At 52.5% G+C, this 19,936-nt stretch overlaps 2 protein-coding genes across 7 annotated transcripts in view; one reads left to right on the top strand and one right to left on the bottom strand.

Moving 5' to 3' along the window:
- Window positions 1-782: 782 nt before the first annotated feature.
- LOC122382145 (cullin-associated NEDD8-dissociated protein 1-like) lies at window positions 783-12,198 on the bottom strand. 5 transcript variants are annotated; one of them, XM_043367097.1, is made up of 20 exons: window positions 12,143-12,198; window positions 10,622-10,701; window positions 10,141-10,310; window positions 9,695-9,908; window positions 9,192-9,340; window positions 8,770-8,913; window positions 8,198-8,360; window positions 7,550-7,799; window positions 7,141-7,277; window positions 6,816-6,976; window positions 6,274-6,479; window positions 5,585-5,903; window positions 5,017-5,248; window positions 4,462-4,644; window positions 4,007-4,170; window positions 3,286-3,484; window positions 2,623-3,060; window positions 2,044-2,287; window positions 1,592-1,738; window positions 783-1,064 (listed from the first exon to the last, which is right to left on the bottom strand). In XM_043367097.1, the coding sequence occupies exons 2-20, from the start codon at window positions 10,661-10,663 to the stop codon at window positions 940-942; spliced, it is 3,687 nt and encodes a 1,228-aa protein (XP_043223032.1). In that variant the 5' UTR covers window positions 10,664-10,701; window positions 12,143-12,198; the 3' UTR covers window positions 783-939. The 5 variants fall into 5 exon arrangements, with proteins under 5 accessions (XP_043223032.1, XP_043223031.1, XP_043223034.1 ...); XM_043367096.1 differs by having other exon boundaries at window positions 12,126-12,173; XM_043367099.1 differs by having other exon boundaries at window positions 12,116-12,161.
- Window positions 12,199-12,726: 528 nt separating this feature from the next.
- Window positions 12,727-19,936, top strand: part of LOC122382148 (syndecan-like) — a 30,131-nt gene continuing 22,921 nt past the window's right edge. The window contains exons 1-2 of one of the 2 annotated variants that reach the window (XM_043367105.1): window positions 12,727-12,959; window positions 13,933-14,269. In XM_043367105.1, the coding sequence (XP_043223040.1) occupies window positions 12,897-12,959; window positions 13,933-14,269 (400 nt within the window). In that variant the 5' untranslated portion in view covers window positions 12,727-12,896. Of the gene's footprint in view, window positions 12,960-13,932; window positions 14,276-19,936 lie in introns of both variants that reach the window. The other variant, XM_043367104.1, reaches the window with a different exon arrangement.

Genomic DNA, 19,936 nt, shown 5'->3' with positions numbered 1-19,936 from the left:
GGCGGAGCGCTGCAGCGCGCTGCGCGCGTCGGCGCGTTGGGTTTCCATGGCAATATCAACAAACTTCCCTCTGACGCTGCGCTATGACGTAATCGCAAAACGCCAGCACCCAAGCGCCAGCACCATCAGCACGCTAGCAGCATTCGCACTCAAACCTCTGTTCTCTCTGTACTTGGTTCTTTAGAACCTCTGTTCCAAACGCGATTAATCAGAAGCTAACGGATCGCACGCAACGTCATTCGAGTGACGTCAGGGGTACGCCTCAGCTCCCAGCGCGCTGCAGCGCGCGCAGCGTCGGGCGGTGAAACAGGGCCCAGGACGCACAAACTTTTCACCTTGGTGCTTGGCTCCAAGTCTAATAATCAACTCGCGACTCCATGCGGTGTTGGGCAAGATTCCTGAATCCGCACACTGTTAGCACAGCCGAGGGGCTTGTCGCCATCTTGTCGCTCAGGACGGGCTCACTCTGCGGCAGACCTGAGGGCTGAGACCACCAGGGTAGCATTCAGGACCAAGTGTCCCCGCTGGCCGCTAGGATATAGCTAGACTAGACACTGGGAGCATGTTACGGTTACTCGATCCCCTCGCGACCAGCCAGCCGTCATTGCAATATGCTGCAAAACGAAAGTACCACGAAAGTACTACAGGCTACAGCCTAGATAGACGCAATTATTTGCGTAACAACTAACATCGCCTGCGCGTTCGAATTATTCGTCACAATAGTCGAAATACAGATAAGATCGAGTCTCGTTTGTCCTTCATCCAACCACCCAGAGACAGACTTTCAACACAGCCACTTCAATGTATTATTTATTAACATCTCTAAGCGCACAATGAATCGTTTCGACACCGCCGCCGGGCCGACCCTAGATACAAAAGGCGGCCGCCCGCCGCCGCCCACCGCTTCCCCGATGACTCCGAGTCGGTGACTCGGTGCGCTCAACTGAGGTCCATCATGGCCGCCGAGTCGGACGTGGAGTCGTGCTGGATGGAGTCGAACAGCGCCTGCAGGTCCGGACTGGACTTGATGTGCGACACAAACTCGGACAGCTGCAGGTTCTTGTCTGCGGAAGAGACGGCACAGAGCGGGGCGTGTTAAAGAGACGGTGGAGCAAAGTGTGGAAAAAGCACCTCATACAGCGCAAAAGAACGCGGAAAAAGTAATAAATGACATCTCGACTTTAAGTGGTTGTCAGGGACGAGGATTTTCCTTATTTGGTACCTTCCAACAGAGCCTCATCAGCGGAATCACACTTTTTTGTTGCAAAATTAAAACCATATAAAAAATTGATTTCAGCCTGTCAGATTCAGTTGAATGCCCTGTCCCTATGAAAGCATTGCAAAAATCGAGCACCAATGACGGCCCGCCCCCAATCCGTAGCCCATAGGCGGCGGAACGGGGGGGGGGGCACCGGGGCACCGTGCCCCCCTTGGTTTTGCCATTATAACATTAGCCCTATGGGCGTTGCATGGAAAGAATGGGACCAAAAGTCAGCACTGTGCCCCCTCCCTTAATTGAAGGTGTTCCGCCGCTACTGCCGTAGCCCATCGTCCGTCCGAGGGTCCGAGGGCGAGTCACATCCAGCCTTACCGGCGTCGGGGATGGCCAGGAGGGCGACCACGACGCGCAACGCCGACCGCTTCAGCTCGTCCTGCTTCTCAAACTCCTGTTTCACCGAGTTCTGCTTCACCTTGGCCGAGCAGGTGGTACGCAGCGGGTCCACCAGCCGGTCCAGCCCTGCCCCGGGACACGATCAGGTCAGGTCAGGTCATCACTAGCGGCGCGGCGTGGGGTTAAAAAGTAATAATAACGGGAGGGACCAAACTTCTCGAACTTTGAAGGGAACCAAGTATTTCAACGAAAATGTCAACTGAAATAAAACAGAAAACGCAAGAAGTTTACTTCTACTTTGTTTTCTTAACGAGAAAAAAGTTACACACATCCGCACATCTGCGAGCTACCTACTCATCTTAGTCGCCATCCTAACTAAACCAAAATGAATTTCATCACTTTCCCCTTAGAACCCGTCCCTGCCGACTCACTCTGTAGAACTGCATTTGGAACGAGGGTTGCCAACCGCACCAGCATGAGGTACGTCAGCATCTTGATATCGTAGTCGTCTTTGAGGCCCTCCTCCACGTGGTTGAGGAAGGTGTAGATATCGAGCCGGTCCAGACACGAGTCGAGCAGTGTGTACATGCACTCGTAGCCCGCCTTCCGCAGGTCCAGGCCGTCGTCCACCGTGTGCTTGAACGGACCCATCTCCACCTCGCGGATAAGCTCTTTCTGCGGACGAAAGGATGATGTGAGACGCAGCCAGCTTATCGCCTTTGTCAAGATGCTCAACCACCAATAAGCCGAGAGCCAACCATTAAATCATTCGTTATCAAAAAGACGGAAACTTAAATCCAAGCGTAGGGGTACGTGAGACGCACGCGACATAACTGATCTCGATCCGAATTAGCAACAAACACTGCAATAAGAATCGTAATTCGAGATCAACGGCTCGAGTGCCTTTTTCCACTTCCCGTTGGGCTTCCCGCGAAACAGACACCAAACTTCCACCCCCCCCCCCCCCCCCCCCCTCCCGCCTCCCGAGCAGGACTGTGGTGCACACTCACGCGAACTTTGGTCTCGTTGTAGAGCTGTGGCAGGAGTGTATCAAGCAGATCCCGCACCAGCACGGGTTTATTGTGCGCCGCCGAGTTGAGGGCGACCAGCGCGACGCGGCGCACTTCCAGCTGCGGGTCGCCGATGGTGGCCAGGAAGTCGCCGATGCAGTGCCGCAGCAGCGCGTCCACCGGCTGAGGCTGCTCCGTGATGGTGAACTTGATGGCCGTCACGATGGTGGTGCGCATCAGCGGACTGTCGGTGGCGTGCAGGGCACTCTGCAGTCGTGGCAGCAGCGTCTCCGGGTGCAGCAGCGTCAGCTTGCCCAGACACTCGGCCACCACGTTGCGCGTGCCCTCCTCTGGCGACTGGCAGTGCCGGAACAGGTTGTCCCAGATGCCCTCCTGGTAGTGTTGGAGCGAGTCGCGCTCCGACGAACAGCTGATTATCTGGCGGCCGCAGGCGAGGAGCAGTGGGTTAGACGTGGAGCTTGGAGGGTTAGCAAGGTGTAAAACGATGTGCCGGTGCCACAACGTTTGTAAGATGACCAAACTACGTGTATGAGACAAAGTTTGTCAACAGCAATATCTCAGTTGCATTGATGTGCTATAAATTCATTTGCGATAGACTTTGATAGCCTATGACGGGTTGTGTAGGCTCGTTCAAAAGCTCACCTCCTTGAGTGAGTGCAGCAGCAGGTACTGCCGTTTGTGCTGCGTCTCAATCTCGTTGAGTACGAACGGCAGGAACTGGGCAAGATTTCCGCAGGCCACCGAGCCGAGCGCATATGACGTGGCCTGTTTGACTTCCTCCGACTGTGAGCCGAACGAGGCCAGGATGGTCTGCCGCAGACCCTCGACACCGCTCAGGTCACTGTTACAGAAACACAGCGGGTCAGACCCTCGAAACCGCTCAGTTCGCTGTGAGAGGGATACAGCAGGTCAGTACAGGATGGTCTGCCGCAGACCCTGGTCGCTGTCAGAGGGATACAGCAGGTCAGTACAGGATGGTCTGCCGCAGACCCTCCACACCACTCAGGTCACTGGTACAGACCACCGTGGTTCTATAATCATTTTGGGCACCACTGAGGGTTGAGTTGAGTCAGATCGCAAGCGAAGTGATCACAAAAAAAAACATGTAAGAATTAGCACCGAGCAAAAATTAGTAGCGTTCCATCCTATCAGCAGAAAAGGTGCCGAAACAGACAGAGGAATGGCAGCTTAACATGTCAGCATTTCGACAGTCGTGGCTTTGTCATAAAGCATCACGTTCTTTTCATGGTGAATTAAGTTACACTCTGACACTAAATTCAGCCCCCGCGCAGCTGTTCCGTGTCGCTATCCTCCCACCCCGCTCCTCTCCACGGTTCCTCTCCAGCCACTACCCTTCACTCACACATGTCGCCCGATCTCCGCCACTGCCAGCAGGGCGAACGTACGGCGCGCGTCCGGCACCGAGGAGCTCTTGATGTCGCGCAGGAGTCGGCGCACCATCTCCTCTGTGACTCGCGCGTCCGTGAGGCACACGGCCGCCACGCACTGCGCGATCGACGAGTACGCCTGAGAAGAGACAGTGTCATTATATTAGGGCCAATGTCAGACTACCCTGTGCCGCCAGATCGTAAAGAGAAAATGATGAAGCAGACCTGAAAACTGTTTAACAGAATATGTCTGCGCAGAATAGACTTAACTGTTATGAAGGCAAATAATTACTATTGCTTTATGATGAGGACGAACATCAGGCACCCATCGAATTTACTAATTCACTTTAATCACTTATGGATTGGACGTGCTGAGTTTGCTGGCCCCGGCTGTTTGTGTATGTGCTGAACCATTTGCGGAATTACCGACCTGTTTGTTAATGTGCTGCCCAGCGGCGTCGCCAGAGACGGGCTCCAGCAGCATGGCGAGCAGCCGGTCAGCCGGCAGAATCTCCCGGGTCACCAGCACTGTGAAGAACTTTGACATGGTGCGCAGCGCGGCGCCTTGCAGCAGCGGCGACTTGGTCAGCTTGAACACCGGCGGCAGCAGCACCTGGAGACGAGCGGGAGGGGGAGGGAGGTCAGAAGGAGGTCGGTCGGTCCGTAAGAGGTAGGTCTTTTATTGACCCTGATGCTCATCGAAATGACCAACATTGTGGACAGTGTGACGATGACAGCTAGTATGACATCCGACCAAATTTAGTCATTAAAGGTGTTGAACGTCTCAGATTAGGATACCGGATACCAATATATCTCAGCAAGCACCAACAAATGGCGCGGCACCCTGCTAGCAAAGCCTAGGGGATACGTTATTTCGACTGCTAAAGGATAAATGACAGCGTCAGTGGTCAATGACCCCGACTAGCTGCCCGTCTGAGGCCATCACATAACCGCCAGTCATTACACACACGGCTGGCCCACCAACCTTGACCATGAATCCGGACTGTACGAGCGCGGCGGCCGGCTGCGCCAGGTGGCATACGGAGCTGAGCACGGCCAGGCTCAGCTGGGCGATGTGCAGGTCAGCCTCGGTCAGCAGCGCCGGCAGCTCGGTCAGCGCCGGCTGCAGCAGCTCGGCCGTCAGGAAGCCCGGGTAGTTGACCACCAGCCGGTCCAGCAGCGTCAGCGTGGCCAGCTTCAGCGCCCGCTGGTTCTTCCTGAATGTGGATGGCAGGAAAGGTTAGTCCAGTTACGGTGAACAAACAAGGGATGGGCAGGCTGTTGAAACATTTGAAGAAACAAATTGTAACGCCGCACATCGTGCTCACAGACATACGAACATAGAGTTTCAAATTCCATGCAGACGGACCACCAATTGGGCAAACTGCACCACGTCATTATCGTACATAAAACGTTTGCATCCAATCCCCATGAATGTAAAGAAGCAGCAGCCAAGACAGCCTTACACAGCCGTTTCCATAAGTCATTTTCCATTTCTCCTCCTTATTTCAGTACCGTCCCTGCCTCCACCGCCGCCGCGGTCATCCGCTCACCTGAGGAAGGAGCCGAGTATGGGCAGCGCCTCGCCGAGGATGACGCGCACGTCCACCTTGAGAGGCGAGGCGGCGATCATGGTGAGCGCCTTCACCGTGGTCAGACGGGTGATCTCGTTGCGCAGCCGGTCCAGCAGGATGGGCAGGCAGACGGGCAGCTGCGCCTGCAGGTGGTCGCCCATCTGGCTCACCAGCTGGCCCATGCAGCCGATGGCGCGCTCCTTCACCTCCTGATCGATGTCGGCCGCACGCAGTTTGGTCAGTGTGACTGTGTAGATCTCGCCCATGTATGGTGTGAAGTCGAACTTGCTCGCCGTGTCTGAAACACAACAGCAGAAGAAACATATTAAACGACCCAGCTTTGGCATAATTCGTTTGTCAGCCAAGTCCGATGGCAATGGCCGATCAACTTGCTCTCCTTCGGTCCCCCCCCCTCGATGCACAAGTAGGCCTGCCTAAGCCACCACCGTCAAGCCCGCAGCAGGCCTCTGCCAGTCACCAACTCAGTCATCAAGCCTGAGCAGAACTAACTAGCGCCTCCCCCAGACTGTTACCCGCAACAGACATGTCTTACTGTTCACCCCACCAACGAAGTCTGCACAAACAAGTAGTCTTAGCTTAGAACTCCCATCATCGATCAACAAGCAGCGCTGTTCACTGCCACTCCGCCCGTTACCGGCGCCACCTACCGAGCGGCCGGATGACGCGCACCAGCTCCTGCAGCACGTGCAGCGCCTCGGCGGTGATCTTGTAGAACGGGTCGTTGACGGCGGTCACCAGGCACGGCAGCAGTCGGTCCACGTGCGGGTGGAACACCTCCGGAGGGTGGTTGGCCAGCAGGCAGTGCACAAACACCAGGGTGTCGATCTTCATGTTGCTGCTGGCGTTACGCTCACTGGAGATAAGACGTCACATGGACTCGTCAATATTGTGTTCCTTCTTCTATCATTACCAGGTGACGTTCCATGTCATCTAATTCATGATTCAATTTTCAGCTGTTTCTGTTTAACAGAAAAAATAAAAGTAACGGAAACGCCAACCTTGGCAGTAACAACGCACATCTGAACGCAATTACACCCTACTGTTAGGGCTTTGCTCCCCGTTGCACCCTTTCCAAAACACACAGATTATCGGCTACTAACCCGAGCGAGTGCTGGATGCCCGATATCCTGTCCCTTCCACCCCTTGGCCCCTCACACACACACATAGACAGCCCGTGGAGGTCACTGACCCGAGCGAGTACTGGATGCCCGGCATCAGCATGCCGATATGGTCGGTGAGCGCTCCCTTGAGCACCAAGATCAGCTCTCGGAGCAGCGAGAAGCAGCCCTGGCGTGTCTTGGTGCTGCGCTCCTTCAGCTGACGATGGATGCCCTTCACCAGCGACGGTACCTGGTCAAAGGGAAGAAGGGAGCATGTCAGAGGGGTATTGCATCTGCTTGGACGACACCACAAGAATGACCTGATTAGTTGGCAGCGTAGCAACGCTACTGACATTAACAGTTCAAACTGGGGGTGCAACTAACATTTGACAGTCGTTGGTTACGATATCATACCTGCTGCTGCAGCGTAGTCAGCGGTGACTCGCCGTCGTCCATAAAGTCCGTGTCCACCACCGAAGTGCTGGCCTTGGTCTGACGCAGCAGCGAGATGTACGCGTGGAATATGTCCGCCTTCACGTTCTCCTCACGCTCTGGAAAATGGCCATCGAAACTTAAAATAGCAGCGGTGCCTCATGAAGCAGGGTAATTACCATTTCGCCAACGTCCATGGGCACCGACGTCCGACAAAAAAAATGAAATGCCGACCGTAACAATTCGACGTCTTGCACTAACATCGTAAGCACCTCAGACAGCATCCTTACGCCAATTTCAAGCCATCCCTATCTTCACTTGATGCTCATCGCAATATCCGTTCATCAAAGGCACTAAATGATCACAATCTACGGCACTACGCAGCACGTACCCTTGAACCTGTTGATGAGCTCTGGCGACACGGTGCGGTAGAACTCGAGCAGCATCTCGCGCCGCGTGGCGATGACGACCTCCAGGCACTTGGCGGCGGCGCGGCGCACCTTCCAGGACATGTCGTCGTCGTCGCTGTAGTCGTCCTCGTTGTCCTCGTCGTCTCCGTCCGTGTCGTCCATCTCCTCCTCGTCCACGGCGTAGTTGTAGTTGGGGTCGTGGGACAGGAACCGCAGGCACAGACCCAGGATCTGGGCGGGCAGAGCGGGAGACAGAGTCAGAAACTGCATACAAAGACCCAGCCAGGTCTAGACGGCGAGATTGAGCGGACGAAGTCAGGGGAACCGCAGACACAGGCCCAGGATCTGGGCGACTAGTGCGCAGACAGACGGTGAGAAATGCAAGGATCGGCCTCGGCCACACCAAAACATGCGCCGTAATAGTAGCAGTAATGGACAGCAGACTCAGGACAGGCACACCAGTAAAACACGGTCCCTGAGCACGAGTGGTCTTAACATCAATAAAAAACCGGTCGGTTTCTCCAGAAAATACAAAATGTCGGTCATCATCGTTCCCTTCCCTCATCCTCTCGTCCCTAATGCATCACATGATACACCTCACATCCTCCCCTCCCCATCTATTATCTCACCGTGCCGATGTGCGGGGTGACCTCCTTGGGACACTTGTCAACGAACGCCTCGAGCGCCTGCAGGCAGTGTTCTCGCAGCTCGTCGTCGTCTGCCTGGCAGTGGGCCACCACGAGCGGCAGCACACGCTCCAGGTGCTCCCCGAACCGGTGGCCGGCGCCGCGGCTGGAGCGAAGTTATGTTAGTGTTAGTTTGGGGGAGCCAGGGCGGCGCAGCATGGTGGACGCAAGGGTGAGCACAACCAACGGTCGAATCGAGAAAAGTGAGCTCTGTCCGAGCAGGAAATCAAGTTATGGTGACACAGGACATTATTCATGGTCGTTACGATTATCATAACCAACTCCACGTAACTCACCATGATAGTCTGCTTCCCGTCACCATAACGGTAACGGGAAGCAGTAAGCACTGGCAATGCAACACACATAGCTACAAAATAAAGTACCCGATGAAATATGTCACAAGTCCGGGCCGGGAATCTGGCCGGTAGCCACCACTCCACCCAACCTCCACCAAACACACCGAAAGGCGGCCCCGAGCTCAACCTAACGTCACCAATCCCGACCCCGGGACGCACCTGATGGCCGCCACCGCGTTGATGTAGGTTCGTGTGGCCGAGTTGTCCTGTTTGCGCTGGATACACTCGAGCAGGTGGTCAATCAGTTTGCCGTAGAGGTCGATACTGCAGCTGAGTACCAGGTGCCCCAGCGCGATGATAGTCCTGGAGTGGGTAAACAAACAGGTAAACAAGATGGAGTGGGTAAACAGGTAAACAAAGATTACCATGCCATAGCGAAGCGTGCATACATTTTATCATACTCGGTTATTCCCAATCACTGCAAATCAAACCCAGCTCGACACACTTCTTTTAAACTAATGACATTTTCCTCTAGGCTAAAAGAGAATCATGTAGTTTCAGACTCCCAGAAGGGATAGCAAGGCTCACAGCGCCCGGTGTCTGCCACGCCTCTGACGAGCCCACCACCCGCTCCTACCGACCTCTTGCGGACGGCGAGTCTGGGCGAGCACAGCTGAGGCAGCAGCGCCTCCAGGATGTTGGCGTGGTAGTTGACCAGCAGCGAGCCGAAACGGGAGAGCAGGTCAGCCAAGATGTCGAGCGCCTCCAGCTGCACGGAGACGTCGGTCGTCTGGCGGAACACCGAGCCAGGTCAGAGCGGAGTCCGGAGCGGCCGGAAACCGACCCGGGTCAGACGGGGGGTGGCGAGCCGCGGGGCCACGAGCGTCGATCATGAACAAGTATCGGCAGGCTGATTAATTCAATAAAAATGGCGGCTATTATTTCTTGCTTACAGTATAATTTCACCAATCCAGTCTGCCCTAACAAGGCTGGAGTCAAAAAGGCCCGCCCGCAGAAAAAGGACACACCACGAATCACGATAGCATTATGTATCGTGATCACCCTGAAGCAATCACGTTTGCCATTCGACCCCAGTCTCCTGGTAGCCCCATGCGCGTCTCCGGCGGGCCGCAGCTCGTCTCACCATGCTGATGGCTCGGCAGAGCTGGACGATGATGCGCCGGCACACGCTGGTGGCCTGCAGGCTGGCGCCCGGCGGCAGCTCGTTGATGACCGTTTTCAGCGCGATGCTGCTGATGTCGCGCAGCTGCTCCTTGTCCGAGACCATGTTGTTGCAGAGCGTGTCCACAATGGTCTCTACCTGCAGCTCTTTGACCTTCACCACCAGCGGACCCAGACTGACGGAATGACACCGGACACGTGTCAGATCACAGACAGTGGCAAGTAGGTATCAATAACTCGAGATTTTCACAGGGAGGTATGTGAACAAACAACAACTTAATGGCAACATAGCATCCTCAGTCCTCGCTTAATTTATCCTACTAGGAAAACCATTAAGAGACCACAGTTCACTACAGCTCACTTAATGCCTGACACATCCAGCTATTAGCCTTAAAGTCAATGACTCACCATTTTACTGCCAGATTCTGGACCTCTCCATTTTTGTCCTCCAGCAGTTTTAGGATCATGCGCACCACCTTCCTCTCTGACTCATCATCAAGCTTGATGCTGTCCTTCTGCAGTTCAACCATGAGGTCGTTGGTCGCCATGAATCTCAGATCCTTATCTGTGGACGTCATCTGGACAGCCACAGCAGGCAACCATTGGTCAGAGCTTTTTACTTGTTCACATGTTGATTCTGTTCAGCAACTTAAACTCAAATCTATGTCATATACCTACCTGTTCTGTCCTATCTAGTGAGTCAGAGGCAAGTGCCCATAAAAAGAAAAGTGCAGCTAATGTACTTGGGCAGCTTAGGCAACAACAGTTGGAAGGTTGAAAGCAGAAAGGTGTTTTTTTTTCCAATTCTTATGAAAATACAGATATGCAACAACAGTAGCATCATAAGTATTTGGCATAAGAAGGTTCCAAAATATTGAAATGAGCTTACCTTGTCCAGTAAATTTGGAATATGGTATGACATGCTTGACATCTTGACAGACACAAGATACTAAATGTCTTTAAACTGACCTGGAATAGGAAAAATATAATAAAACATAAACAAACAGAATATACATTGTTCTGTATAATGACGAACATGTCAGTACAAGTAGAAAAATATGTCTAACTACATAATGAATTCATAAATCACAAATAATATTTGGTACATCGTAGTTCATTTTCAGGCCAGTCAGGTCATAGACATAGAACTACCAAAACAGTGCAAATGGACATTGGACAAGTTTGCAAACTTAAAACAAGGGTGGTCAAGAGGGGATGGGGATTCAAATTGAAGGAATAAGTCTTTTGGGAATGCCATGGATAAGAAAGTGAAACAAAAAAGTGTTAGAGCAAAAATTTATTGAGGTTAAAGCACATCAAACTCATTGCACTCTAACAGCTCTTGCACATATTCCATGGTGCAGTGCTGGTTTACAAAGTGTGATGCAAATTGCTGTAGAGTGGCTTGGATCCACACTGAAAAGCATGACATTCTCAAGTTCAATGGTATATATGAAGATGGAGTCAAAGTTGAAGTGGTAGGTTGTAGGTTGGTAGGATGTAGGTTGGTAGGTTGTAGGGATTTTTTAAAAACAAAATTTAGCTCCAATGTTTGAATGGATGGATTGACAGAGCCGGAGCCCATGCTAAGCAGAGCTTGTTGTGTAGACCCCAACCCCTACCGTCCCATCGTGCTATTCCGGGTAACAGGAGAATTTAGATGCCAAAGTTTAACGTGCCTTTCAAAGCCGGACATGGCCTGTCCCACTCAACTGACTTCAACTGGCTGCGGCTGCTCCCACCAACCGCAGACCATCCCCGTCAGGAGTCTCAAATGTCGAGCGCCGGAGCGTCTCGAACCCGGGCTCTCACTACTGGGTATGCTCTACCAACTGAGCTACCGCGGGACTCAGCCCTGTTTAACCGGTGATAGCAGCACGCTGCTATCACACGTGTCAAATTGGGTTTCCATGGAAACATCAACAAACCATGACGCCGTTAATCTGTGTGATGTCATCAAATATTGCTGCTAAAATATTCACGGCCGTGCGATCAAACAAATGTATCAAACACAATTCAACGAGACAGCAACTCTGTTCCAAACTTGAAACGCAGCTCACGGATTACTTGAAACGTCATTAGTGTGACCTCATCACATTACGTCAGCTCGCGCAATTTGATAGTAGCATGCTGCTATCACCGGTGATTGGTGAAACAGGGCCCAGGCTAGGTATCACATGAATATGATCCAGGGCTGTTTTCTATGAACATACTGGCAGCCTGCCTGCATTTCTTTGAATTTCACAAGTTGAATTTTCATGGGATCTGCAGTTCACTGTTGATAGGCTCAAAATGGCAGGTCAAATCTAAGGCCCCATATACCATAAAAACTTGCATTTCAGAATCCTCAATTACCGGCAATTTAAATTCAATCCCCCCATACAAATTCCAACCAATCAATCAAAAGTACGATTGTGGATCGTGTACACGGTGTACACAGCATAGCACAATTCATGTAAACAAGACAATTTTACGCTCAGTTTTTATAAAGCCATAAAAATCACGTCATCAATAATTAAGGGTTTTGACTATTTTCAAACAAAAATTATGAAAATTGGATAAAATGATAATAAATCTGGGAAATATATTTTATGTTCTATATTTGATTCGATTGAAAAGGCTCAACGAAATCTCTTTTTGCAATATATGATGGAAGTCATAACTTGATTGGCTCACTGCAGAATGATGTCATTGGACCAAGTCAGAAAATAATCTGCAGGTTATTCTAAGTGCTGTGTCAAATGTGACGCAGATCTAATAAAAAAAATTATCAAAACGCTGTAATTATTGGAGATGCAGCCGTAACATAACCAATAAATATATTTTTGTTGTTTGTGGCTGATAGATTTGATAGTTCAAACCACGGTGACTATAAATACAAATTGCATTCATTACAAATAGCAGCTAAATACGAATGATATTTGTCGCATATGGTAGCAGTGGGAAGTTTCAGGCTGCCATATTTAGTGCCATCATTTCGGTTTATATAGCCTTGATTTCGTCTCTGTTGTGCGCCGTAGGAAAAGTGGACGGTGTATGTGTCGATGTGGATGGAGTTTCGATTATATTAGTTGGGAAGGGTGAATTTTCGGTGGCGACGTTTTCATGTAATCTGGACACCTGTGCACGTCTTGATAAGTGTCTCCGTGCTTGGAAACGCAACAATGAGATACGGGCTGTCGTTTCACATTCTCATCTTTGGATGCGTCATATTGGTACACTGTCAGGTATGTGAAGGATATAAGCTATGCTTATAACAAAAATTCATCGGACACTGGGTCATTTAAATAGCGAACATCCTGCATAACATAAAATTAGTTTGGCAGGCAGCTGTCATTTTCAATTGCCCCATTATTTGGTTCCGTGATTTAGGGTACCTAAGCTAGGAGGGGCAGCTTTCACTGGCCTCTCACTCTAAGTCAATGGTCAAGCTAATATCAGTGTTTTTACTGTATAAGACTACTGAAGATATTAGCCCTCTAGAATTAGTACCCTGGTATCTATAGTTGGACACATGCTGAGGGAAAATATGCACCAGGATTTGTCCTTACCAAGCAGGCATCCTTCTTATTGCACCTTTGTGACAACCACATAGATACTTCACTGACAAAAATGGCCCACCTTAGATATCCTCGCCAATGTCAAGATAGGTTAATGTTTAGAATTCCAGGCTGAAATGGATGTTGGTGGCTCAATGTGTAAGTCAATTAGAAGACAATTAAGTTTCTGTTGCTGATGGGATGCCTATGTCAGTGCAGAAAAGAAAGGAAAAAGAAATATAGTGTTTCCAGTTTGAAGTTGGTTCACTATTGCATATAAATACTGCCTATTGTATCAGTTGTTAAGTGGCAAATGACAAAACTGCCAGAAAAAATAGGCTCCAAAGAGCAAAAATGTATTTATTTTTTGTTGTTGTTGTTGTTGTTTTTTTTTTTGTCTTGACACAGCTTTGTAGCTGTTGATCACCTACCTACATGTAGGTGATCAACAGGTATAAATTTTTGCACTTCTGAAATCTGCCTTTACCCAATAAAACCAAGTGAAACTTTTTCCTTATCCCCAACCTTTTCTAAGTCACCTAAAACAATTAGCAGATTATAATGCATTTGATAACTAAGGTGATTAAGTAACACCCTGCTGTTTTGGCTGTCCTCTTTCTGCACATGTGATTGATTATGGCCTGGTTCCATCCATCTCCAGAGGCCTCCGTCGGACGATGAGGACTTTCCGTTCGCGCACGAGGGCTCCGGTCGGGAGGTGCTGGCGCCGCCGGCGGGCCGCTCGCAGCCGGTGCCGGCGCCGCCCGCCTCTGGCCAGGTGTACGGCAGCCCGGTGAGCCACCAGCAGCCGCCGCCCAGCTACAGCGGCTTCCCGCGCGAGGACGACCAGTACTACGGCAGCGGCGACGGAGACTATAACTACGACGACTACGACTACTACGACGAAGAGTACGATTATGACGACGAGAGCTACTACGGCAGCGAGGACCCGGCGCCGGACGCCGGCCGCGACCAGCAGTACCGGCCGCAGCCCGACCGTGAGTGCACGGGCTGCTGTTGCCAGGGGAGGCACTCGGCCGCGGGGCAGGGCAGGGAAGGGTCGGGATTACGGCCAAGGGCGCACACGCACACAATTAACACCCAGTCTCCCATAACTCAGGAGAACAATCGTGACACTCATTCGGTTGCTGGCTAAACGAAGAGGTGCGTCTCTTTCTTCGTCGTTGGGCGTGTTAGCTGCTGGTTGAACCATCCTGAGCAAGGCCTGCCGTTTATTGCCGCTCCTCCCTTGTTTAAACTGACACACATTTATCATAGAACTGCCAATCTAGCTCAATGTTGGCAACCGTGCGTGCGAGCGTAGGCGGTTGCTGGCTCCCTTTTCATTAACATTTCCGGCCAGTTGTCGCCATTATAAATGTAGGGTGGGAGGGACTGGGGCGGGCCGAAGTATTGCTGGGTGCGCATTAGGGCTCCGCATTTGGACACGTCCGTAGTTTGGTGTGTTGCAGCACCGCTCAGCCGGGCTTTCGGGTCCGCTCAGATGTCAGTCACCCTGGCTGGGGGTCCGTTCAGCCCGGCTCCCGGGTTCGCTCGGCCAGAGGCCTGCTTCCAGGTCTGCATAGACAGATACCCTGGCTGGGAGACTGCTCAGTCTGGCCGCTGGGCCCGCTCCCCTGCTGCTGCCGTCGAATGCTGGGGACGATATGCGCGTGCAGCGGCAGCTCGATCTGACGCCTGTAGCGATCTGTGAGTGGTGGCGTCCGGTGCGGTCGGTCCGCCGGCCGCCCCGGTGTCCGGGTAGTGACCGCAGGGCGTCACATCAGCTCAGAGCCGGACGCCATCGGCGGCGGAGGAGCTCAGTGCCATCTGGCTGGTAGCCCGAGAGGGGCCGCTTGAATGGGTCTCGGCCGGTATTCCGAAGCGAGATGCCATGATCGGGATGTGCGTGAAGTTGGCGTCGGCTTCGGATTCGTATTCAGCGTCGAGTACCGAATCACTTGAAAACGTCATATCTGGTCAATTCGGGGACGGGGAGCACGAATATGACATTAATTTTGCCCTAGCAGGTATCCCTTATCCCTTAATCGTCCCTTAAACGACGGGGCGCGCCAAAAGTGCCTCAGGGGCTCTTCCGATCACGAAAATAATGGTCCCAGGCGATTCCCCGGGTCGATATCTAGCCGCACCACCACTAACTTCACACGTGCCTCATATCCCTCATCCCTTAATCGTCCCTTAAATGACGGGGCGCGCCAAAAGTGCCTCAGGGGTTCTTCCGATCGCGAAAAGAATGGTCCCAGGCGATTCCCCGGGTCGATATCTAGCCGCACCACCACTAACTTCACACGTGCCTCATATCCCTTATCCCTTAATCGTCCCTTAAATGACGGGGCGCGCCAAAAGTGCCTCAGGGGTTCTTCTGATCGCGAAAATAATGGTCCCAGGCGATTCCCCGGGTCGATATCTAGCCGCACCACCACTAACTTCACACGTGCCTCATATCCCTTATCCCTTAATCGTCCCTTAAATGACGGGGCGCGCCAAAAGTGCCTCAGGGGTTCTTCCGATCGCGAAAAGAATGGTCCCAGGCGATTCCCCGGGTCGATATCTAGCCGCACCACCACTAACTTCACACGTGCCTCATATCCCTTATCCCTTAATCGTCCCTTAAATGACGGGGCGCGCCAAAAGTGCCTCAGGGGTTCTTCTGATCGCGAAAATAATGGTCCCAGGCGATTCCCCGGGTCGATATCTAGCCGCACCACCACTAACTTCACACGTGCCTCATATCCCTTATCCCTTAATCGTCCCTTAAATGACGGGGCGCGCCAAAAGTGCCTCAGGGGTTCTTCCGATCGCGAAAAGAATGGTCCCAGGCGATTCCCCGGGTCGATATCTAGCCGCACCACCACTAACTTCACACGTGCCTCATATCCCTAACTTCACACGTGCCTCATATCCCTTATCCCTTAATCGTCCCTTAAATGACGGGGCGCGCCAAAAGTGCCTCAGGGGTTCTTCCGATCGCGAAAATAATGGTCCCAGGCAATTCCCCGGGTCGATATCTAGCCGCACCACCACTAACTTCACACGTGCCTCACATCCCTCATCCCTTAATCGTCCCTTAAACGACGGGGCGCGCCAAAAGTGCCTCAGGGGTTCTTCTGATCGCGAAAATAATGGTCCCAGGCGATTCCCCGGGTCGATATCTAGCCGCACCACCACTAACTTCACACGTGCCTCATATCCCTTATCCCTTAATCGTCCCTTAAATGACGGGGCGCGCCAAAAGTGCCTCAGGGGTTCTTCCGATCGCGAAAATAATGGTCCCAGGCAATTCCCCGGGTCGATATCTAGCCGCACCACCACTAACTTCACACGTGCCTCACATCCCTCATCCCTTAATCGTCCCTTAAATGACGGGGCGCGCCAAAAGTGCCTCAGGGGTTCTTCTGATCGCGAAAATAATGGTCCCAGGCGATTCCCCGGGTCGATATCTAGCCGCACCACCACTAACTTCACACGTGCCTCATATCCCTCATCCCTTAATCGTCCCTTAAATGACGGGGCGCGCAAAAAGTGCCTCAGGGGTTCTTCTGATCGCGAAAATAATGGTCCCAGGCGATTCCCCGGGTCGATATCTAGCCGCACCACCACTAACTTCACACGTGCCTCATATCCCTCATCCCTTAATCGTCCCTTAAATGACGGGGCGCGCAAAAAGTGCCTCAGGGGTTCTTCTGATCGCGAAAATAATGGTCCCAGGCGATTCCCCGGGTCGATATCTAGCCGCACCACCACTAACTTCACACGTGCCTCATATCCCTTATCCCTTAATCGTCCCTTAAACGACGGGGCGCGCCAAAAGTGCCTCAGGGGCTCTTCCGATCACGAAAATAATGGTCCCAGGCGATTCCCCGGGTCGATATCTAGCCGCACCACCACTAACTTCACACGTGCCTCATATCCCTTATCCCTTAATCGTCCCTTAAATGACGGGGCGCGCCAAAAGTGCCTCAGGGGTTCTTCCGATCGCGAAAATAATGGTCCCAGGCAATTCCCCGGGTCGATATCTAGCCGCACCACCACTAACTTCACACGTGCCTCACATCCCTCATCCCTTAATCGTCCCTTAAACGACGGGGCGCGCCAAAAGTGCCTCAGGGGTTCTTCTGATCGCGAAAATAATGGTCCCAGGCGATTCCCCGGGTCGATATCTAGCCGCACCACCACTAACTTCACACGTGCCTCATATCCCTTATCCCTTAATCGTCCCTTAAATGACGGGGCGCGCCAAAAGTGCCTCAGGGGTTCTTCCGATCGCGAAAATAATGGTCCCAGGCAATTCCCCGGGTCGATATCTAGCCGCACCACCACTAACTTCACACGTGCCTCACATCCCTCATCCCTTAATCGTCCCTTAAACGACGGGGCGCGTCAAAAGTGCCTCAGGGGTTCTTCTGATCGCGAAAATAATGGTCCCAGGCGATTCCCCGGGTCGATATCTAGCCGCACCACCACTAACTTCACACGTGCCTCATATCCCTTATCCCTTAATCGTCCCTTAAATGACGGGGCGCGCCAAAAGTGCCTCAGGGGTTCTTCCGATCGCGAAAAGAATGGTCCCAGGCGATTCCCCGGGTCGATATCTAGCCGCACCACCACTAACTTCACACGTGCCTCATATCCCTTATCCCTTAATCGTCCCTTAAATGACGGGGCGCGCCAAAAGTGCCTCAGGGGTTCTTCTGATCGCGAAAATAATGGTCCCAGGCGATTCCCCGGGTCGATATCTAGCCGCACCACCACTAACTTCACACGTGCCTCATATCCCTTATCCCTTAATCGTCCCTTAAATGACGGGGCGCGCCAAAAGTGCCTCAGGGGTTCTTCCGATCGCGAAAAGAATGGTCCCAGGCGATTCCCCGGGTCGATATCTAGCCGCACCACCACTAACTTCACACGTGCCTCATATCCCTAACTTCACACGTGCCTCATATCCCTTATCCCTTAATCGTCCCTTAAATGACGGGGCGCGCCAAAAGTGCCTCAGGGGTTCTTCCGATCGCGAAAATAATGGTCCCAGGCAATTCCCCGGGTCGATATCTAGCCGCACCACCACTAACTTCACACGTGCCTCACATCCCTCATCCCTTAATCGTCCCTTAAACGACGGGGCGCGCCAAAAGTGCCTCAGGGGTTCTTCTGATCGCGAAAATAATGGTCCCAGGCGATTCCCCGGGTCGATATCTAGCCGCACCACCACTAACTTCACACGTGCCTCATATCCCTTATCCCTTAATCGTCCCTTAAATGACGGGGCGCGCCAAAAGTGCCTCAGGGGTTCTTCCGATCGCGAAAATAATGGTCCCAGGCAATTCCCCGGGTCGATATCTAGCCGCACCACCACTAACTTCACACGTGCCTCACATCCCTCATCCCTTAATCGTCCCTTAAATGACGGGGCGCGCCAAAAGTGCCTCAGGGGTTCTTCTGATCGCGAAAATAATGGTCCCAGGCGATTCCCCGGGTCGATATCTAGCCGCACCACCACTAACTTCACACGTGCCTCATATCCCTCATCCCTTAATCGTCCCTTAAATGACGGGGCGCGCAAAAAGTGCCTCAGGGGTTCTTCTGATCGCGAAAATAATGGTCCCAGGCGATTCCCCGGGTCGATATCTAGCCGCACCACCACTAACTTCACACGTGCCTCATATCCCTCATCCCTTAATCGTCCCTTAAATGACGGGGCGCGCAAAAAGTGCCTCAGGGGTTCTTCTGATCGCGAAAATAATGGTCCCAGGCGATTCCCCGGGTCGATATCTAGCCGCACCACCACTAACTTCACACGTGCCTCATATCCCTTATCCCTTAATCGTCCCTTAAACGACGGGGCGCGCCAAAAGTGCCTCAGGGGCTCTTCCGATCACGAAAATAATGGTCCCAGGCGATTCCCCGGGTCGATATCTAGCCGCACCACCACTAACTTCACACGTGCCTCATATCCCTTATCCCTTAATCGTCCCTTAAATGACGGGGCGCGCCAAAAGTGCCTCAGGGGTTCTTCCGATCGCGAAAATAATGGTCCCAGGCAATTCCCCGGGTCGATATCTAGCCGCACCACCACTAACTTCACACGTGCCTCACATCCCTCATCCCTTAATCGTCCCTTAAACGACGGGGCGCGCCAAAAGTGCCTCAGGGGTTCTTCTGATCGCGAAAATAATGGTCCCAGGCGATTCCCCGGGTCGATATCTAGCCGCACCACCACTAACTTCACACGTGCCTCATATCCCTTATCCCTTAATCGTCCCTTAAATGACGGGGCGCGCCAAAAGTGCCTCAGGGGTTCTTCCGATCGCGAAAATAATGGTCCCAGGCAATTCCCCGGGTCGATATCTAGCCGCACCACCACTAACTTCACACGTGCCTCACATCCCTCATCCCTTAATCGTCCCTTAAACGACGGGGCGCGTCAAAAGTGCCTCAGGGGTTCTTCTGATCGCGAAAATAATGGTCCCAGGCGATTCCCCGGGTCGATATCTAGCCGCACCACCACTAACTTCACACGTGCCTCACATCCCTCATCCCTTAATCGTCCCTTAAATGACGGGGCGCGCCAAAAGTGCCTCAGGGGTTCTTCCGATCGCGAAAATAATGGTCCCAGGCAATTCCCCGGGTCGATATCTAGCCGCACC

The sequence above is a fragment of the Amphibalanus amphitrite genome, unplaced genomic scaffold (assembly GCF_019059575.1).
Source record: "Amphibalanus amphitrite isolate SeventyFive unplaced genomic scaffold, NRLGWU_Aamphi_draft 000134F_arrow, whole genome shotgun sequence".
In the NCBI taxonomy this organism is placed as follows: domain Eukaryota; kingdom Metazoa; phylum Arthropoda; class Thecostraca; order Balanomorpha; family Balanidae; genus Amphibalanus; species Amphibalanus amphitrite.
This window is presented reverse-complemented; position numbering and strand designations above follow the sequence as displayed.

Coding starts and splice junctions, on each gene's coding strand:
- LOC122382145 (XM_043367097.1), bottom strand. CDS start 10,663: ATGTCAAGCATGTCATACCATATTCCAAATTTACTGGACAAG. Junction 9,341..9,694: donor TCTGCCGAGCCATCAGCATG/GTGAGACGAGCT, acceptor GTGTTCCGCCAG/ACGACCGACGTCTCCGTGCA. Junction 6,977..7,140: donor TGACTACGCTGCAGCAGCAG/GTATGATATCGT, acceptor CCCTTTGACCAG/GTACCGTCGCTGGTGAAGGG.